The 18,187-nt window shown below is 37.0% G+C and overlaps 1 protein-coding gene across 2 annotated transcripts; it reads right to left on the reverse strand.

Annotated features, from left to right (window-relative positions):
• Positions 1-3,012: 3,012 nt before the first annotated feature.
• Positions 3,013-17,840, reverse strand: LOC144255928 (aspartoacylase-like). 2 transcript variants are annotated; one of them, XM_077801071.1, is made up of 6 exons: positions 17,605-17,840; positions 14,238-14,433; positions 12,515-12,608; positions 9,868-9,975; positions 7,473-7,582; positions 3,013-3,271 (listed from the first exon to the last, which is right to left on the reverse strand). In XM_077801071.1, the coding sequence occupies exons 1-6, from the start codon at positions 17,838-17,840 to the stop codon at positions 3,074-3,076; spliced, it is 942 nt and encodes a 313-aa protein (XP_077657197.1). In that variant the 3' UTR covers positions 3,013-3,073. The 2 variants fall into 2 exon arrangements, with proteins under 2 accessions (XP_077657197.1, XP_077657198.1); XM_077801072.1 differs by lacking the exon at positions 9,868-9,975.
• Positions 17,841-18,187: the final 347 nt, after the last annotated feature.

The raw sequence follows: 18,187 nt of genomic DNA on the forward strand, positions 1-18,187 counted from the left end.
GGGATTGTAGGCTCTTCTCCCAGCACCATGGCCTTGGTCATCTCGGTCTTCAGAGTTTCCCCGCTGCCCCTTCCCACTTGCTCTTCCTATTGGAGCAGTAACTGTATGTGGTTCACCATACCTGCCCAGGAATCTAGTGGTATCCAGGGTCATCTTCTATGGTCTCTGAATCAATCTGCTCTTCTGAGGAAGCCCTCTGGGATGGTTTCACTCATCAGATCAATCTCATGTATCCAACAAGACTGATTAACTTCAGGTGGTAAGCAATGTATTCAGTTACGGATACTTCAAAGAACAAGACACTCTCCCTGCTCCCTTAGAGCTTTTGCAGTTTAAGTAAACAAATAATTAACTGCCCTCTACCCCAGTTTCATAAATTAGTACTTTTACAGTTGTGGTATGTGCTAGTCTGATATAAAAGTTAGTGTGTTTTTATAACAGAGGGGCCTAACCTAGGCTGAATCACACTGAGGACAAGTGTCATCTGGGTCAAGGGATGAGAGGGTGGGACAGACTTTCAAGAAGTGAAAACACATGGGCAAAGACCCCCAGGTAGTAGGGAGCTTGGTGCATCTGAGGTCTGGAGAATCAAGCATGTGTGGCCCAACTGCTGGAACAAGGAGCCAAGTGACATGAGATGATGCTGGAGGGGTGGCCATGCCCAGAGCATGTAGGGCTTGTCCCATCAAGGTGAGGCTTTGACACTTCATTTTAAGAGTAAGGAGAAGCCACCAAAATGTTTCTCACATGGGAATTACTGAGAACATTTCCCTGTTTAATCCTATGGGGTTGTAGACTTATAAGAGGGTTTTATTACTATTATTTTTCTTGTGCTGTCCTTTGAGATATAGTAACAGTTTGAAGAGTGTAGAACTGAGTGAGTTTCACTCAAGAGAGGTGGTGAGAAGACCCAGGAAGTGACTGAGAAAGAAGGAAAAAAGAAGGCAGGGAGATTGGTGGAATGTGGAGATGTTTAGGTAGAGAAGGGCATTTGGGCTCACTCATTTATTCAACTCACCTTTATTAGGCACTTAATAGATTGCAGTCTGAAAGACTCTGTTAATGTCCTTGAGATGGCATAGATGGAAGGAAGGGCACTGGGACAACTAAGTCAGATACAGAGAAAGAAGGCTTCATACCTAAAATAAGAGTTGTGTTGCATTTTGAAGGAACCACAGTAACTAGCTAGAGTAAGGCTTGGGGTGGGTGTGTGGTCGGGGAGGAGGGTAAAGATACAGGAAGGTGGGAAGTAAATTTTAGGGGGAAGAATCAGTTTGGGTGAAGGTGTTATAAAACAGCACAAAGTGCCTTGGAACAGAGAGAATGGGAATGGAGATGAATCTAGAGAGCTTGTGGGGGAGGGTAGGAGCTCTTTTGTGCTAGGTTTGAACTGAGTGCTAGGCACTGAGCTAAGTGCTCATATGCATTAACTTGCTTAATCCTCACAGCAACCCCCACAGCACAAGCATTTTATTATGATCACCCCCAGTTTATACATGAGAAAATGAGATGGCAGATAGTTAGAAATAATAAAAATAAAACTGAAAATGACTAACTACCCAGCCATGAGTTGTAGATTAAGAAAAAAAATCACATCTAATTAAAAACATTGACGACTATAACAATTGAGTCAGGAAATATCAGGCTCAATAGAAATTATGAATCCCCAAATTGAAACTACAGTGATCTAAATGACACATTATAAATTTTATAGATTACTAAAACTGGATGGAAGGAAGGATAGTTTCCTTGCCAAAATCTGCATCTGAAAAAAACTGAACCTGAGGATTTGGATTCAAGATTAAAAAAAAAAAACAGAACATTCATAAGGAAGGACACTGGGTAAAACTTATGTGCTAAAGAAGATTGACACATTTTTTACTACAACATTCAAAGGGAAGTTTATTCCAGTGAAAATAATTTTGGCAAAGTACACAATGATTTAGAAATCATTTAATTGTGCTCTATAAAACAATGAATATGGAGTGAAATTGGCTTAGTGGAGTTGGCCTTGGAAGAATGAAAACATTTATGTATCTATGTAAGTCCCATATAATATTTTTGGTAAAACATTTGAAGCCATAAACATGTTTCTTGGGGGTTCAAATCATAGGATAAAGTTGTTCCTTCCTTGGCTGCTATGACCTAAAAGAGGGGAGGAGGAGGGCCTTGAGAACGGTGTTTTGCCAGAGGTCCTTTGAGGACAAGAGGTGAAGGATTTCAGCTTTAAAAAAAAAATGGGAGAATTTCTTGAAAGGATGTGTTTGCAAACCAGAGACATGGGTTAGGGTCACATTTCTATTGGTGTCTGCTGTTCTCTGTTATGGGTCTTAACCATCTAAGCTGACAGCCACATGATTCCAAAGATCTCCTCACACTTTGGCTAGGAGTAAGAGTGAGTGTTCATTCAAAAAGAGTAGCAGATGAGAGGAATTTGCCTCTTCCTAACTGTCCATGCTGAGGAGGACAGGTAGCTTCTCAAGGCCAGTATAAGACATCAGTGTTTCTAGATGTATTTGTCACCTTTATAATCAGCCCTCATTTCTCTTCAACATGTCATCTGAAGAAGAGCAGCTAAAATCTATTATGAATATCACAACTATTGCTAGTTTATGGACTGAATACTTAATATAGTATCATTAACTCAATCATGAAAAATTTGAAAATAGTGTGCACCATTATTTTCTAGTGGCACTTAAACATTACTTGAAAACATACATTTCATGCCATGTTCAAGTTAATAACTTTGCACATAGTAGCTATATCTTTTATACATTGAAAGTGAAAGCTGTTTTTAAGAATATTAAATTATCAAAGTGTAAATGTATAAAAATCTATGCAGAAATAGGAAGCACACTTCTTTGAAGAAGCTATCTACATAAAATACGATAACTTTAAAAGACATTCATTAATTTATTCTTTTCTTTAAGACACTGGTGTGAATGCCAACTGCTTGGGGACTGGGTCAGGTGCTATGAATGTGAACTTGAATAAGGCACAACTCTGTTCTTGAGGAGCGTACAGACTGGTCTGTTTTCAAAATGCCCCACAAAAAGTAAGCTAGCACTGATTTCTAGTGGAAAGAAGAGCGAATACTTTTTGCATTGAGAGTGAGTTTTTTTGTCTTTGCGAAAGCTTCTTTCTTTTCATAATAAGCAGCCTCGTTCACAAACACAGGGTACACGGTACAGTCTCCACCCAACAGGATAGTCTTTCCGTCAAGAGTCACAAACATGGGGTCCCCAGGGTGCAATGGTTTCCAGTCTTGATCCTTTCGGAAGACAGTTAAAATAATAAATTACAAAATTTTCATGTCAGATTCTAGATGGTTAATAAATACCATTCTGTTCTTTAAAAAGTGATCCTTGAAGGGTGTCCTGAGAGGCATGCATGAGACCTGACTCCACTGGAACCATGTAACTGTGTTGGGCAGCAGTTTTAAGAGTTTCCCTGTTAATTCTTACAGTTGACATGTGTAATTAGAGTTTCTCTGACACCAAGTTTGCCTTGAATGTGACCAAAGAGGTTTATAATATTAAGAGGAAAAATAAATTTCATATCCATCTAAGTGCATATTCTACTTTATGCCATCTGAAGTTAAATTCTGTTCAGCAAAATTTAGGAAATATTCATTCAGAGCTTTCTTTGCTCAAGACATTCTACTGTTGGGGACATAAAAATGAGTCAAATGTATTTGCACACAGGGAGACTTTATTCTGATGAGGATTGGTGAGTGGTTTTGGGAAAAGTCTAAGACGAGGTGGATGTACTCCAGGTGTGTCCCCACATTATGTTATCAACTGTGTTATCTGACAGGTCCTGCCCAGGGATTTGGCCTTTTGATTGAAGGATGTTCCCATGTTGTCTGATCATAGGAAGTCTAGAACAGTTCTTCTCCAACTTGGCTGAGCTTACAAATCATCTGGGGATTTTGCTAAAATGCAGATTTTGATGCTAATGATCAGGGTGGTGCCTTGAGATTCTGCATTTCTAATATTTTCTAGAAGCATCGGCATCACCCAGGAGTTTGTTAGAAAAGCAAAATTTTGTTCCTCTCTGCAGACTTTCTAAATCAAAATCTTCATGTTAACAAATTGTCAGACATTTACATGTAGAATACTGAAGTACACATGGCACTGCATCTCAATGATGTTCTCAACTCTAGCCACACATTAGAATCACTTGGGATATTAATATATATTTACATGGGAACAGGGCTGGCCCCATCTCAGATACATCAAATCCGAATCTAAAGCATGGCTTTATTTTTAATAAATACATTTTTATTAAAATTTTATTTTAAAAATCTACATACCGTAAAATTCATTAATTTTATGTGCAGTTGTAAATTTTGATATATACATAGCATAGTCATATAACCTATAGCTTTGTAATAAAAACATCTATGTTATCACCCATCTCCTCCAGTCCCTCATGCTTCTCGTTTTTATAGTTCACTCTTCTCTTTTCTTTCCCTCCCTTCCTTTCTTTTCCTTTCTTCCTTCCTTTCTGTAAGTCCCCAGTGATTTTACAGGGTGGCCTGGTTGAGAATGCTCCTCTGAACAAGTGCTTTTCAGGCAGAGATATGCCCAGAATCACTGAAGGAACTTCCCCGCCCATTGGTTGGTCGCATCTACAGAGGTTCCTGTGTAGTGCAGGGCTCCCCAGACCTGAGTCCTATGAAATCACCTGGTGAAGTCATTTGATTCCCTGTGTCCACCTTGTAAATTAAATCAGAACCTCTGGGGTTGGGACCCAGGAACCTGGACTTTTGAAAGGCTCCTCAGCTGGTTCTTACATGGCCTGAGTTTGAGAAGCTTTAGTAGTTTGTGGTGGGTTCCATGCATTGGGGGATAAAATCCCCTAGGTAATTCTGATAAGACTATCACTCTTAGACTCCAGACAGGTAGCTGGTCCCTGCCAGTGTCTCTGGCTCCAGGGCCAGCATCCTCTCTGCTTAGCTTATATTCCACTGACAGTGCTCTTCCTGCTATTCATCAAACCCTCCAAGTCTTTTCCAGCCACAAGGCCTTTGCACTTATTTTCCATATGTCTGGCTTCTCATCTTCCAGGTTCCTGTTTCAGTGTCACTGTAGGACATGGCTGCCTGCTTCCCAGTCTTGGGGCCACACATGTGGCTGGGACGGCTCCTGGCAATCAGCCAGGAGGCGGTGCTGTGGGCGGTGACGGAGGAGGCAGACCACCTCCAGAATAGGTCCGGGACTCTTCTGCCCTGGTGGACAGCTCATGCCTTCCCTTACAGATTATGGGATGGGTGTACACATGAACTTGCTCCACCTCTCTGACCTTTATTCTGATTGGCTCCTGGGCAGTATATAAGCTGTGTGTACTTCCTCATTAAACAAGATCCTGCTTTGACTGTTCTCCCTGGCATGTCTGATTGTCCTCCTGCGAGGGAGGGCTGGGTGTGGACGGCCAGTCGACCTTTACCTCTCTTGGCTCATCTTGGTCGGGGCGTTCTTTCCCTGCTTCTCCCACTGGTCAGGAGGAGACAGGGGGCTAAAAGCCCCGACAGTGTCACTATTTCAGAGACTACTCCATTTAATTGGAACCCTTTGTTGTCCTCTGCTACATTGTTCATTTCTTTCATAATACTTATTGCAGTTTGAAATGACCTGTTTTATGTATTGCTTATTCAATTAATATGGAATTTCCAAGAGGACTTTGCCTATCTTGAATCTCAGGGCCCAGAACAGGTTTAGTAGTCATTCAAAAATATTTACTGAGATAACTAACCAATCGATCCCTCCTTGTAAAACACCAAGTCATTCCTTATTGTCTATCAAATACAAATCTAAACTATTTTTCTAGACTTCTGAGACCTACCTCTAATGCTGTTAGCTGCTGATCTCAATATCATTTCTCAGTCCCCCAGAATTGCTTTTTTTCCTCCTCAAGAGTATTAAATGTTGTGCCATCATCATTTTGGCCCGTGTCTCCTGTGCTGAGTGTTTTAGTCACCTACAAGGTTTTCTTCCTTTCTCTCCCTGAGTCTTTACCTCTCCTTTAAAACACTGCTGAAGGTACCTAGCTCTGGTTTCTACTGGGATCCCATTAAACCACAAAGCAGGGTTTTCCCCACTGGTGTGTATTTGGGGCAGGATGATTTATAAAGCTGCAAGTCCAGATGACTATTAGGGTCATTCAATGGGGATTTGAATTGGATCAGTGGTTTTTAGCCATAATCACCCAAGTCAGTAAGATCAGTTTATCTCAGAGTAGAGTGCTGGCATTTTCATTTTAAAAAAGTTCTCTAGGTAGCCTGCAGTCAGGGCTGAAAGCCCCACACTAGGTAACCTCTCATCTCAGGTCTGAGAATGTGTGGGACACACCATGTGGGGAATGGGCATCTTAACTTTTTGGAATTGTTGCTCTGCCCTATCTTTCTCTTTGTCTTTTCCATACTAAACCTCCTGAGCCTCCCCCTTCTTCCTCCCTCACTCTGCCATCATGGATCAGTCCAGGCAGGGGGTGTGGACAGATACCTCAGTTCTGAGGAGAGTCAGGGAATGGTGGCAGCAGTGCCCCAGAGAAACAGATTCTGTCTTGCTCTAACTTAGTTGGTTGTGACCACCGGGAGGTGGAAGTAATGTGGTCATCTGCAAGGACATTAGTTCTGTGGTTTTCATTGATAACTGTGGCTATGGGATGGCTCCAATTTCTGTCTCCATTTTCTTTTATTACAAAAGATATAACAGTTCCTAACCATTGCACTTGGAGAGGAATTTCACTTTTGTAAGAAGCCTTGTCTGACCACCCTTCTCCCATCTCTTTATTCTGTTACAGAATCTGGTTATCATCATTTCTAGACCATAGTTTAGATGTTTTTATATCTAGACTATAAATTCCATGAGACTATAGACTGTGTTCACTAATGTTTCCCCTGAGTCAGTACAGGTTATACTCAACTAGTATTTATCCAGTAAAGGTCTGAATAGCTTCCTTCTATAGGTTGAATATAGGTAGTATATCCTAATAGTTGAGGTGTTAAAGGCTTAGTTCCTAGGATGGCACTCCTGGGATGTGCTAGACCTTTAGGAGGTGGGGCCTTGTGGGAGGCCCTTAGGTCATTAAGGGTGTGCTCTTGAAGGAGACTGTAGGACCCAGCCTCTGAGCTGCTCTCTGCTGCCTGACCCCAGATGTGAGCAGTTTGCTCTAACACACACTTCCCACTATTACCATTCAGTACCCAGACCAGAAGCCCAAAGCAACACAGTTACCCAATCAATCTTCGACTGAGACTAAATAAAACCTTTCCATGTATAAATTAATTGTCACAGGCATTTCATTTTAGTGATGGAAAGCTAATACACTTCTCTACACTGCAGTGGTTTTGTGACCATCAAATTAGCTGATGCATGTAAAACTCTGTATGGACTGTGAACTTCTACTCAAAGGTAAAACATTATTAAAATATTTTCAATATTTTAAAGAAACAGCAGATTAGTTACCTGCAGATTAGGATGGATAACAGCAGTTATTTCTCCACTTTCATTCCTGGGATAATCAACCTTCTCCACTACTTTATAGACCTCAATAGCACAGGGAGGAAATTCTTTTCCTACAACAATAATAATATGTATTATAGCAACTAAAAAAATCTTCTTATAAAACAGGGAAGTTGATACTTTAAGGAAGAAAGGCAGGAAGAAGAATACCAACAACAAAATGAAGACAGTTACAAGGAGAACACATTAAGTTTAGTTAAAGATGTTCATAACAATATAAAGCCAAAAAGTTCTGCAATTATTCCTATCAGTGCATGATGAACTGATGTAAAAGACAGAACATACAAAATCCAGTGTGGGAGAAAAGAGCTTAGGACTGCAAGTCAGGAGCTGAAGGCTCAAACTGCATGACTGGTGGCTGGGGTGTCTGAGTCTTCCATTCTATGACTTTTAATCAGATTAGTGCGGACTGTGTCACACAATAGCCACACAGGGTTCCCAAAAGCCACTAGAGGGCATGTCCAAATGCATAAATCCTTTTCAAGCCTCTTTTGTGACACAAAAACAAGCCACCTGGGTAGCCCAGATTCAAGATGAGGGTGACTGATGCATGCAAAAATAATGAGAGCAGAGTGTCCTTGAGTTAATGTTCCCCAGCCTTGTGGTAGGGATCTATGGACTATGATTTGTAAACTGTTTTCCACTCAGGTTTGTGGCATTCTCCCTGGGGATATAATTTCTTAACATATTAGAGTTCCACGCTTACTATTTGAGAATTTCTTGTTGAATATGTTGCGACTTTCCCAATACTACTTCCATTAGACAGTAAAAAACCTGTCCTCATACAAAGTTGGTGAACAGCTCATTTTCGGTTTTTATGATTTTTGAGTCAAAGGATTACCAAACACAGAAGAAGTTCCTGTGATCACAGGGAGCTACACAATCTGAGGCTAAGGAATTATGTTCCCCACAGACACTGAACTACACAGTAAATATGTCACCATAGTTATGTTTTGTCAACAATTTTATACTTATATGCATTCTAGCAAGTGATCATTATTAAAGTAAATTTCTATATCATATTCTGGTCTAAATTTTCTTTCTTTTAATCAATAATGTGTTTTGAAGATTCTTCCATGTTATTATTATTTGTTCACCAACTGATATACATTTGAGTCATGTCCATTGCAAACAAAGCTATAATAACCACCCTTAAGTACAAACTATTGGGTATTCATGAGCTTGTGTTTCTTTGAAATGTGAAACAGCTGGACATAAGATTTGCACAATTTAATAAGTAGATATAGCAGATAATCATAAAATTACCCTTTAAAGTGTCTTAACCAATTCAAATATTTGTCAGCAGGGAATGAGAGTATATCTCCTTTTCCTATACCAACACTTAATATCATCATATTCTATTTTCTCCAATCTAATGGGAAAAGTGGTTTCTCACTCTGATTTGCATTTCTCTGATTACTCATGATGTTGAATATCTTTTCTACTTTAATAGAACATTTATATTTCCTACTCTGTCTTTGGTTTTTAAAATGGAGTTTAATAGGAAAATAGGATTTCATTTGGGTTGTTTATTTAGCAACTGTTTTTCTTGTATGTATCTATTCTGGTTATTGAGGAATAGCTGAAGTGAATAAAAATTTGAAAAAACACCTAACATTCTGAGCACAAAAATTTCAACCTAAATTTCAATTACTACTTCAATGTTTAGTGGTTAAGTTTTAAACACATACACACACAATTAAGTAATGTACACTGGTGTGTGTGTGTGTGTGTGTGTGTGTGTGTGTATAGCTGTATATATATAGATATATATACAGCTATACACACACACACTATATATATATATATATAGATATGTATGTACTATGTAATATATGTATAGTATTGTTGTGTCTTGGATATGAGCCAAAAGAACCTGTGTTAATGCAGGAATATTTCAAAGTGAAAGTATTTGATTGTTAGAGTTGCAATCTAATCAGTTCAACCTGGTTTGAACAGGCTGACTAGGTGTTAACTGTAGACCGGTGGAGAGTAGCTGGAAGAGCTGGGTCACTGGAAGTGTGCCCTGGAAGGGTTCATCTTCTCTGAGGCCCCTTCCTTCTCTCTGCTGCCCAGCTGCCATGTTCTGAGCAGCTTCCCTCCACCATGCCCTTCTGCCGTGATGTCTGCCTCACCTTGGCTCAGAGCAGTTGCTCCAACCAACCATGGACTAAAACTTTAAGAATGTGTCCAAAATAAAATTTTCCTTCTCTAAGTTGTTATTGTCAGATATTTTGGTCATAATAATGAAACCTGACTAACACACAGCTAAATATAAATACCCACAATTAAAAAAAATACCCACAATTAAACAAAACAACCCTTACCCACTATTTACCTTCATTGATCTGATATATAAAATCAAGAGCATGTTTAATCATTTTTCTCATTTTATCCAAAATATCAGCTCGCAGAACACCCTGGGGTTGGGGACCAACTTCTATACCTAGGTACAGAAAGAAAAATAGTAATATTAGAATGTATTGTAAAATTAAGTGTTTTATTATATCTAGAACCCCATTATTAAAAATTATTGAAAAGTTAGACCAGTAACATCATCGAAAATATTTGAGACAGAATGTTAGGCACAAAATAAAGCAGAATATTTACAGGTTTAAATATGCATAGTGATAAATGTAAAGTGAATAAAGGCTAGAAGAGAATATGGAAAAAAATCACAGACTTGTGTTTGAGTAGTTAGAACTCAGGGTTATTTTTTCTTAAATTTATTTCAATATGATTCAAATATTTAAATATCATAACATAGAAAAGAGGTAGACAAACCTGTATATGACAAAATAATAGGTGGCCACAAAGAGAAACTGTCACAGACTTAATGTTTAGCTTTCACAGGAGGAAAGACATCTAGTTGGTCATAGAAATCTAGCTAGATAAACTATGAATTTAAGTTAACATGCAATCTATGTGACTTCAGGACATTTTTATACTTAATATTAACCCATTCTGACAAGATAGTGCAATGGTTCTTATTTTCTGTAGAAAAATTTGTATTTCCTCTAACCTCAATAAAACTACGCTTGTACTTCCAGGTCTGTTTCCTGTAGCTATCGAGCATCCATCCTTACACCTGCAAAATACTCCTCCACCTGCTCAAGCCTCCCACAGAGTCATCCCTCCAGTCATTATTTTCTCCGTTTATCAAACTGTTTACTAAGTATATCACCCACATTCATTCTCTTCCATCCAACTCAAATATATTATTTTAACCCATCCTATTTTCACCCATTTCTATTACTTTCCAATTCAAAAAGCTCATTATGGTATACTGTGTAATTTTCTTGTGTATTTGTACAGGCACTCATTTAAGTATATGATATCATAAGTGTGGCCAAGGCATGCCTCTGTGCATAAATGATTTGTACATATCAATGAAAATTGTGTTCATAGATATGTCTGTGTGCATTTTGTAGAAGACACTGTTGTTTGCCTACCCCAAATGTATTCAATTTTTCTCTCTTCTAATTTTGGTTGAATATTCAATTTTTAATGTGAATGAACTTTTCTTCAGCTTTAGAGTAAATATAAAATAGTTTAAGGCATTCATAATAGTCCAATTATCCTGATCATGTTATAGTTCAGTCACCTTGGCAATGGAATGCAAAAGTGGTCCTTGTACATAACTTATAGCAGTTTATATAAGCAATATTTTTATTATAAAATGTTGACTCAAAAAGAATGCCTAAGATTAAGTGCTTTTTTCCAATGTGTGTATGACATAATATATTTCAAATATAAAAGAGTAAAGTTGGAAGGAGAACATGCTAATATTTTAATAATACTCCCTCATATTGAAATGTTTTAAAGCTTTGGTTCTATTTGTAAGGGCCAAACTTATCAGCAGATATTTGTTCCTGTTAAAACAGCATTGCCCAAAAATATCATATTCTAAGGCAGTCTCTCAAAGTTTGGAAGTCTTACACTTTTATTTGGTATCAAAGAGAACCATGATCTCTATTTTTTAAATTTTTTTTTAGTTGTAGATGGACACAATACCTTTATTTTGTTTATTTATTTTTATGTGGTGCTGAGGATCGAACCCAGTGCCTGCCAAGTGCTGGGCAATTGCTCTACCACTGAGCCACAACCCCAGCCCCTCTATTATTATTATTACTTTATAGTGCCAGGGATGAAACCCTGGATCTTATACATGGTAGGCAAACACTGTACCACTGAGCTCTGTACCCAACCCTATCTCATATAGTAAGGTTTTGGTTTATCACATTTATTACAACTTTGTGCCTATATTTGAATATTTAGTTTTCTCCAATTATAATTAATAATTAATTTATCTCCTTAATCATGAACCAAAAGTATCAAACAGGATAATTTTATTTGCTTATATTATTTGCTAACTTGGTCTTAAATTTACTCTTGGTTAAAGCCTATGAGATCTAACAAAAAAGATCTTAAGTTGTAATAGAGATTTTAATTATAGTATAGTTTGCAAACAGTTAATTATGCTAGTGGGTCTCATAGGAAAGAGAATAAATTACTCCTACTATGGCCATGTATCCCTCTGTGCAGTAATGACCTGGTTAATGTTCCCTTCTCATTAGATACTAAGCTCTTTGAGGGATTCTGTGTGCCTATATCATCACTATTTTCCCAGAACCTAGCACAGTCCAATAAATGTCTTTTGAAAGTATAAATTTTAGAGTGATTAATTCTGTAGAGTGAAGCTAGACAGAAGGTTCTATAGAAGGTGACATTTCACTTAAGTCTTGGGAATGAGAAGAATCTGTCAGACTCATATGAAGGACCAAACCTAGGTAAAAATATAAATAGAACCAGAAAGCTACTCAGGGATATTGAGAAAATTAAGTATAGTGTCTGCCTGGGGTTAATTTGCTTATTCTCTGATAATTATAAGACTTAATTATGTGCAAGGTAGCTATAAATATTCTTTAATTTTTCTTAAAGTTTCAGATAGGACATATTTTATTCAGCTATGCCAACAGACTTACCAACAGGATACTTGGCTACAGAAGAAATGGTTGTGTATTTCAGGGAAGGATGCTCAATGAGATAAACATAGCAGGGTAATGGATCCAAAGAAGTCTGAAAAGAATTTTTAAAACATCTTTCTTATTATGTAAGGACCATATGTTTTGTTCTCTTTGCTGCTATGGAGTCAGTAATGCTTTCATATTCTTTGCTTCATCAACCAAGAATAGTCAGACAACTTTATGGAACACTCTAAAATTCAATGTAATAGCTTTGAAAACATACAAATAAATTACATATGAAATTGAATTACATGCAGCTTTCTGGGTAAAATGTACATTAAGCAATTCTTCAGAGCCACGACCAAAGAATAGGAAATAAATTTTCCTTCTGAATGGATTTGGTTATTTTTGTTTCATCATTGGTTACCCTTACTATTCAGCTTATTTAGTCTCTTAAAGAGCTCTGTTTCTGCCCCTGTAATTCAGGTTCTATGAATATCATGTGATTCCTCTTCCTTCTGCTTATTTGAATGAAAATTTGATACAGGTCTCTTGGTTTGGATAACTGGGTATAACCTTGTGTCTTCTGTGAGTGGCAATCAAAGAATTCAGCTACATAAGGATCTCCAGCCAGAACCACTAATATTTTCTGTCCAGAGGTCAAGGGAAACAAAAGTAATGGTTACCACAGGGTAGACATTAGTCTAAATGCTTTGAATACTTTTTCTCATTTAAAGCTTTTAGCAGCCATATGGAGTGAGTATTGTTATACTAATTTTATAAAATAAAAAAAGCTATTTTGAGATTTGAACTTCTTGTTCAAGGTTAGTGAAGGAGAAAGCCAAGATTTAAATCCAACTTCTGGCTACATGGGTTGAACTTTTTCCACTAAAACATTTTAATTCTCTATATCTATTATATAAAATCAAAAACAAAATCCATTATTTGCATTTTTGCTTGTTTGATGTTTTCTACCATTTTTTAGTTAAAGGCAGTAAAATGCTGAATTTTTAATCTTACAGATTCCTGAGTCTTAAAATGATTAGCTATATGAAGTACGTGACAAAAGATTGGGTGTGTAATCCCATTGGCTTGGGAGGCTGAGGCAGGAGAATTGCGAGTTCAAAAGCCAGCCTCAGTAAAAGCTAGGCACTAAGCCACTCAGTGAGACCCTGTCTCTAAATAAAATACAAAATAGAGCTGGGGCTGTGGTTCAGTGGTGGAGTGCCCCTGAGTTCAATCCTTGGTAATCCCCCCCATACACACACAAAAAAAGATTGGGTGTGTTTTAGGCAATCCCAATCAAATGGTGACAAGGCAGGACTAAAGGGATACAACGTTTTCACTGCTGGAAATGACAATTTTTTGAGCTTCCTAAAACCCTGTAATTTTGATATTTCAACCACGCCATTTAAAATTCTGATATTCATTTTTCTTGTTTTTTTGTTCAATAGCTTATGAATTTGTGACTTTGGGAATAAAATTTATAATTTCAAAAGCAAAAGAATCCACAAGGATCTTATCATTTTGTTCCTTATATTTGTTATTTTACTGGTTTCTCCTTTTCTCCTGCCTGTCACCACCACTTCTGTATCTGAGTACAGCCTCTCCCATCCAGCCTCCCAGCCCAGCTGTGGAATAGATCCCATTTCTCTTGGACCTTTCTTCCTGACCCTGTTCTGGTTGTCTCTCATCTATAATTGACTTATGTAAACTTATAAATTAATAACATTGACATTACCTTAATATAATGATACATCTGAATTAAAAAGTCATTCCTGGAATCTTCAAGAATAAGGGTGCACCCCATGTTAGAAGTTGTGTTGTGAAGGTCAAAAATGATGTCATAGGAATCTTCACTATTTTTTGGACCAAATAAATGATTTATTTCTTGAGCCCTTTTCACTTCATATGGCAAATCCTCTGACATCTCTTTGCTATTATTAGCAGAAAGAAAAACATTAACAACATTTGTGGCTAAGATAATATAAATAGTCAATAAAAACACAATATATAAAGAACCAGTTGCCAAACCTTTAATATGCAAAATCTGTGAGGGTAGTGAAAATATCTAAAACTGTTATTTTTGCTCCATTTGATTCCATATAACTAATATTGCACTGATATTCTTAAAAATAATACATTCATTTATGTTGTTAGTCACAGGTAGGACTTTTCAAACAGAATTTACCATTTGACTTCAACCTTGAACAAAAATTTTCCATTAATCTTATTTATAGTTTTTTTGTAGTTATGGTGCACTTGTTATTTATTATGGGGATAGATCATTAAATGCATCTTCCTCCCAGTCTTCACCCTGGGTAATTCAAGTTCTCGAAACAGTCAAACTTAGATGCTCACATCATCATTAGGTATTTTTAATTGAGGCCCAACAGTCATCAGTGGTCCAGGGACAAGGTTTACTGATTAGAGTCTGAAGACACTCCAAAAATACAAAAATTTACAGGTACGTGTGTGTGTGTGTGTGTGTGTGTGTGTGTGTGTATTTGTGGGGCAAGTGTTAATATCTGTTATTATATTCTTAGACGGAGTCTCAATCTAACCCCTCCTCACTTTCTGAAATGGTTAGGATACCTTTTTGTTTGCTGTACATGATAATGGTTTAAATTTATTTTTTCTCATTAAATCACTCAACCACATTTTCATGTAATTCCATCTCTTTTTATTCCCTGGCTATTTTTACTAGTATCTTTAAAGGACCTACAGTTTGCACCTGAGTGTTTCCTGTCTGGAATGCAATCAAGAAGGTGGATTAGCCATTTTGCAGTTATGAAGCAAAAAACATGAGTACAAAAAGGTACATGTGAAGATGAGAACAGAGGGAAGAAAGAAGCAACCTGTGGCCCTGATGATATCATGAAGCCACCTCACCAGCCCTGGACTTATTATTTGTGAATAAGAAACTCTTATTTGCTTAAGCCAGTATGTTTGAGTCTATTATACAAAACCAAACACAATTCCTAAAGGACAGGTGTGCTTGTATTATACACATACATATTTATACCTGTGTTATAGATATACATACTATACACATGTGTACACACACACACACGTGTGTTTTAAAAGTTAATTCATAAAACAATCCCATGAGGCTACTCCAACCCTATTTTCTTTTACATCTTTCTACCCCCTTTGAGTAAGTGGCACCACTGCCCACCCAGCCACTCAAAGTTTAGGCTTGAAGTTTTGAAAGACAATGGACATTTTGAGTTCCCATGTCTGGAGTTCAGGTACCATTGGAACAGTTCCAAGGGATGAGACTGAAAGAATAGACAGGGGCAAGACCCCCAAGAGCACTATCAGCTATACTAGCTAGCTTACGTCTATTCTGAAGAGGAGAATGTTTAAAAAATTGAGAGGGGGAGGCCTAAGATCTTCATGTTAGGATGATCCCTATGACTACTGTAAGGGATGGCAGAAAAGATTGGCACAAGTCTCCAGGTAGAGCGAGTCTGTTAAAAGACTATTATAACTGTCTTTAGGAGAAATAAAGGTAGTGAAAAGGGAAAGAATGACTGGATTTGTGAAGGTCTTGCAAAGAATATTTGGGAGGACTTACCCACTAGACATGAGGGATGAAGGACAGGGATTTCTATGGGGATTTTCTATGGTGGGTGATAGTGTACTTACTGAGATGAGGAATATAGGGGGAAAATGGGGGGGATTAGGAAAAGATAATTGGTTTATCTATTTCATAAATTTTCATAGCTATGCTAAAAGAGAACTTCTTGGCCTCTGAAAAGTGTGATAAATAAAAAACAGAATGTGAATTTAATTTAAAAGGCTGCTCTCACTGAACGGCATACTATACTGGGTGGCCATAATAAGAAAACTTACCCCAATTCATTTTAGAGTTATGTGTGAAGTTAATATGCTAACAAAAAGTTATTCTTCAACAAATTACTACTTGTAATACAATATATATAATAGCCATTTTAGATTAATGTTTGTGTGGATATCACCTCAATCATAAAGGTAAAGCATTTCAAAAATTAATATTTACGCCAATAAAATTATGATTCAATACAAAAATTATGACTACTAAATAAAACTGCCTTGCAATCTCTTCCATAAATAAGGATATTTGTACTAAAAGTAGTATTCACCTTTTGTTCCATAGTGACACTAAACCCAAAGACTTCTCTAAATGAAATTAGTGTATCAGAAAACAGGTACAAAATGTATTGCAATTGATTGTTACTGTGCATATCTTATATCTTGGCTAGCAGTCTACCAACTCCCTGAGGGGGAAAAAATATCTTGTATACAGTGTTGTACTCCCACAGTACTTGGCACAATGAGAAAAGTTGTTTAATAATATTTTTAGGTAAATTAAAGAAAGAAATGGAAGAGGCAAACAGAGGCATATACAGTGGTAACTATCAGAACATTTAAAAAGGCAAAAATAATTAGTCAGGACCCATCTGGAATATTAGGATTAAATATATTATATTCAATGTATTAAAAATCAGCTGCAACTAAAATTCAGAAAGTTCAGGGTAAATGCCTTTGTTCTCATTATTTAATCCATCCTGGAAGATAAATACATCCATTCCTCAGGCCACAGGGTGGTCTCATGTTTTCTGAAAATGGATGGATACTTATTTACTCTTTCATTCAACAAACACTAATTAGAACATTGTATTTTTCTTAACTAGAACTTTATGTGCTACTATAACATAGTTGAAAATAAATGTAGTGAATTTCCCACACAGCTAAAAAGTGTATATATAAACATAGTGGTCAAATACTAACTTATGCAAAGAATTATTAAATCTGTCTTTCAAGATATGATTTAAAAATAAAACCTTTCTTACATATTTTTGTAATCTACAGAGGATATATTTGAAAAGAAAAATCAAATAATGTGGTTCTTTAATAAAAATATTTAAAAGAGCATATGAATGCCCAGTTTCCACAATTATATAATTCACAATGCAGCATGATTAGAAATGAAGGCAATCTTACTCATTATAGACACTATACATAAACATGAATATTCATCACACATATGTATACATGTTCTCTCATATACATACCATATTTCACACATACATGTATGCACTCTGTACAAAACATACACTTACCCAAGATTTTCAAGGTCACAAACACGATTCAGATCACAGTCGATATATCTGGTACACTTCTTCACTGCTCTTGGGTTGGTAATAAATGGTTTTACTTCCAGCCCTGTTCTCTGAATCTCAGCGTCATTCTCCAGCCAGTGCTTAACTACAAATACTCCCGTTAGCTCGTTCCCATGAGTTCCTCCAAAGATAGCAATCTTTTTAATAGGGTCTCCTGTAATATGAGGAGAGGTCATTTTACCAATAGTTTTATCTGATTTCTGCAATTCAGAAGAGAGGAGATCAAAGGAAGCTTAAGGTCCTAAGAAAAGTTTAGAAATTTAAATTCAAATGAGAATTTAACCAAAGTGCAAAGTACAGAGTTCCATTGAGTGGAGGACTTTAAACACCTTCTGTTACAAGTTGTAAACCCTGTTTATTATATGAACACTCCCCTTTTTAGCCCTGTCCTTTACCATATTTGGATTAAAATATGCAAAGATCAACCAGAGATACAGTTGTTGACTTCTAACTCCCTCAGATGGTCAGTAGATCTAAGTACAATAATAAATTGACATCTCCTACCAGTACAAAAAGTCAGTTT

This window comes from Urocitellus parryii, chromosome 7 (assembly GCF_045843805.1).
Source record: "Urocitellus parryii isolate mUroPar1 chromosome 7, mUroPar1.hap1, whole genome shotgun sequence".
NCBI classification, from domain to species: Eukaryota; Metazoa; Chordata; class Mammalia; order Rodentia; family Sciuridae; genus Urocitellus; species Urocitellus parryii.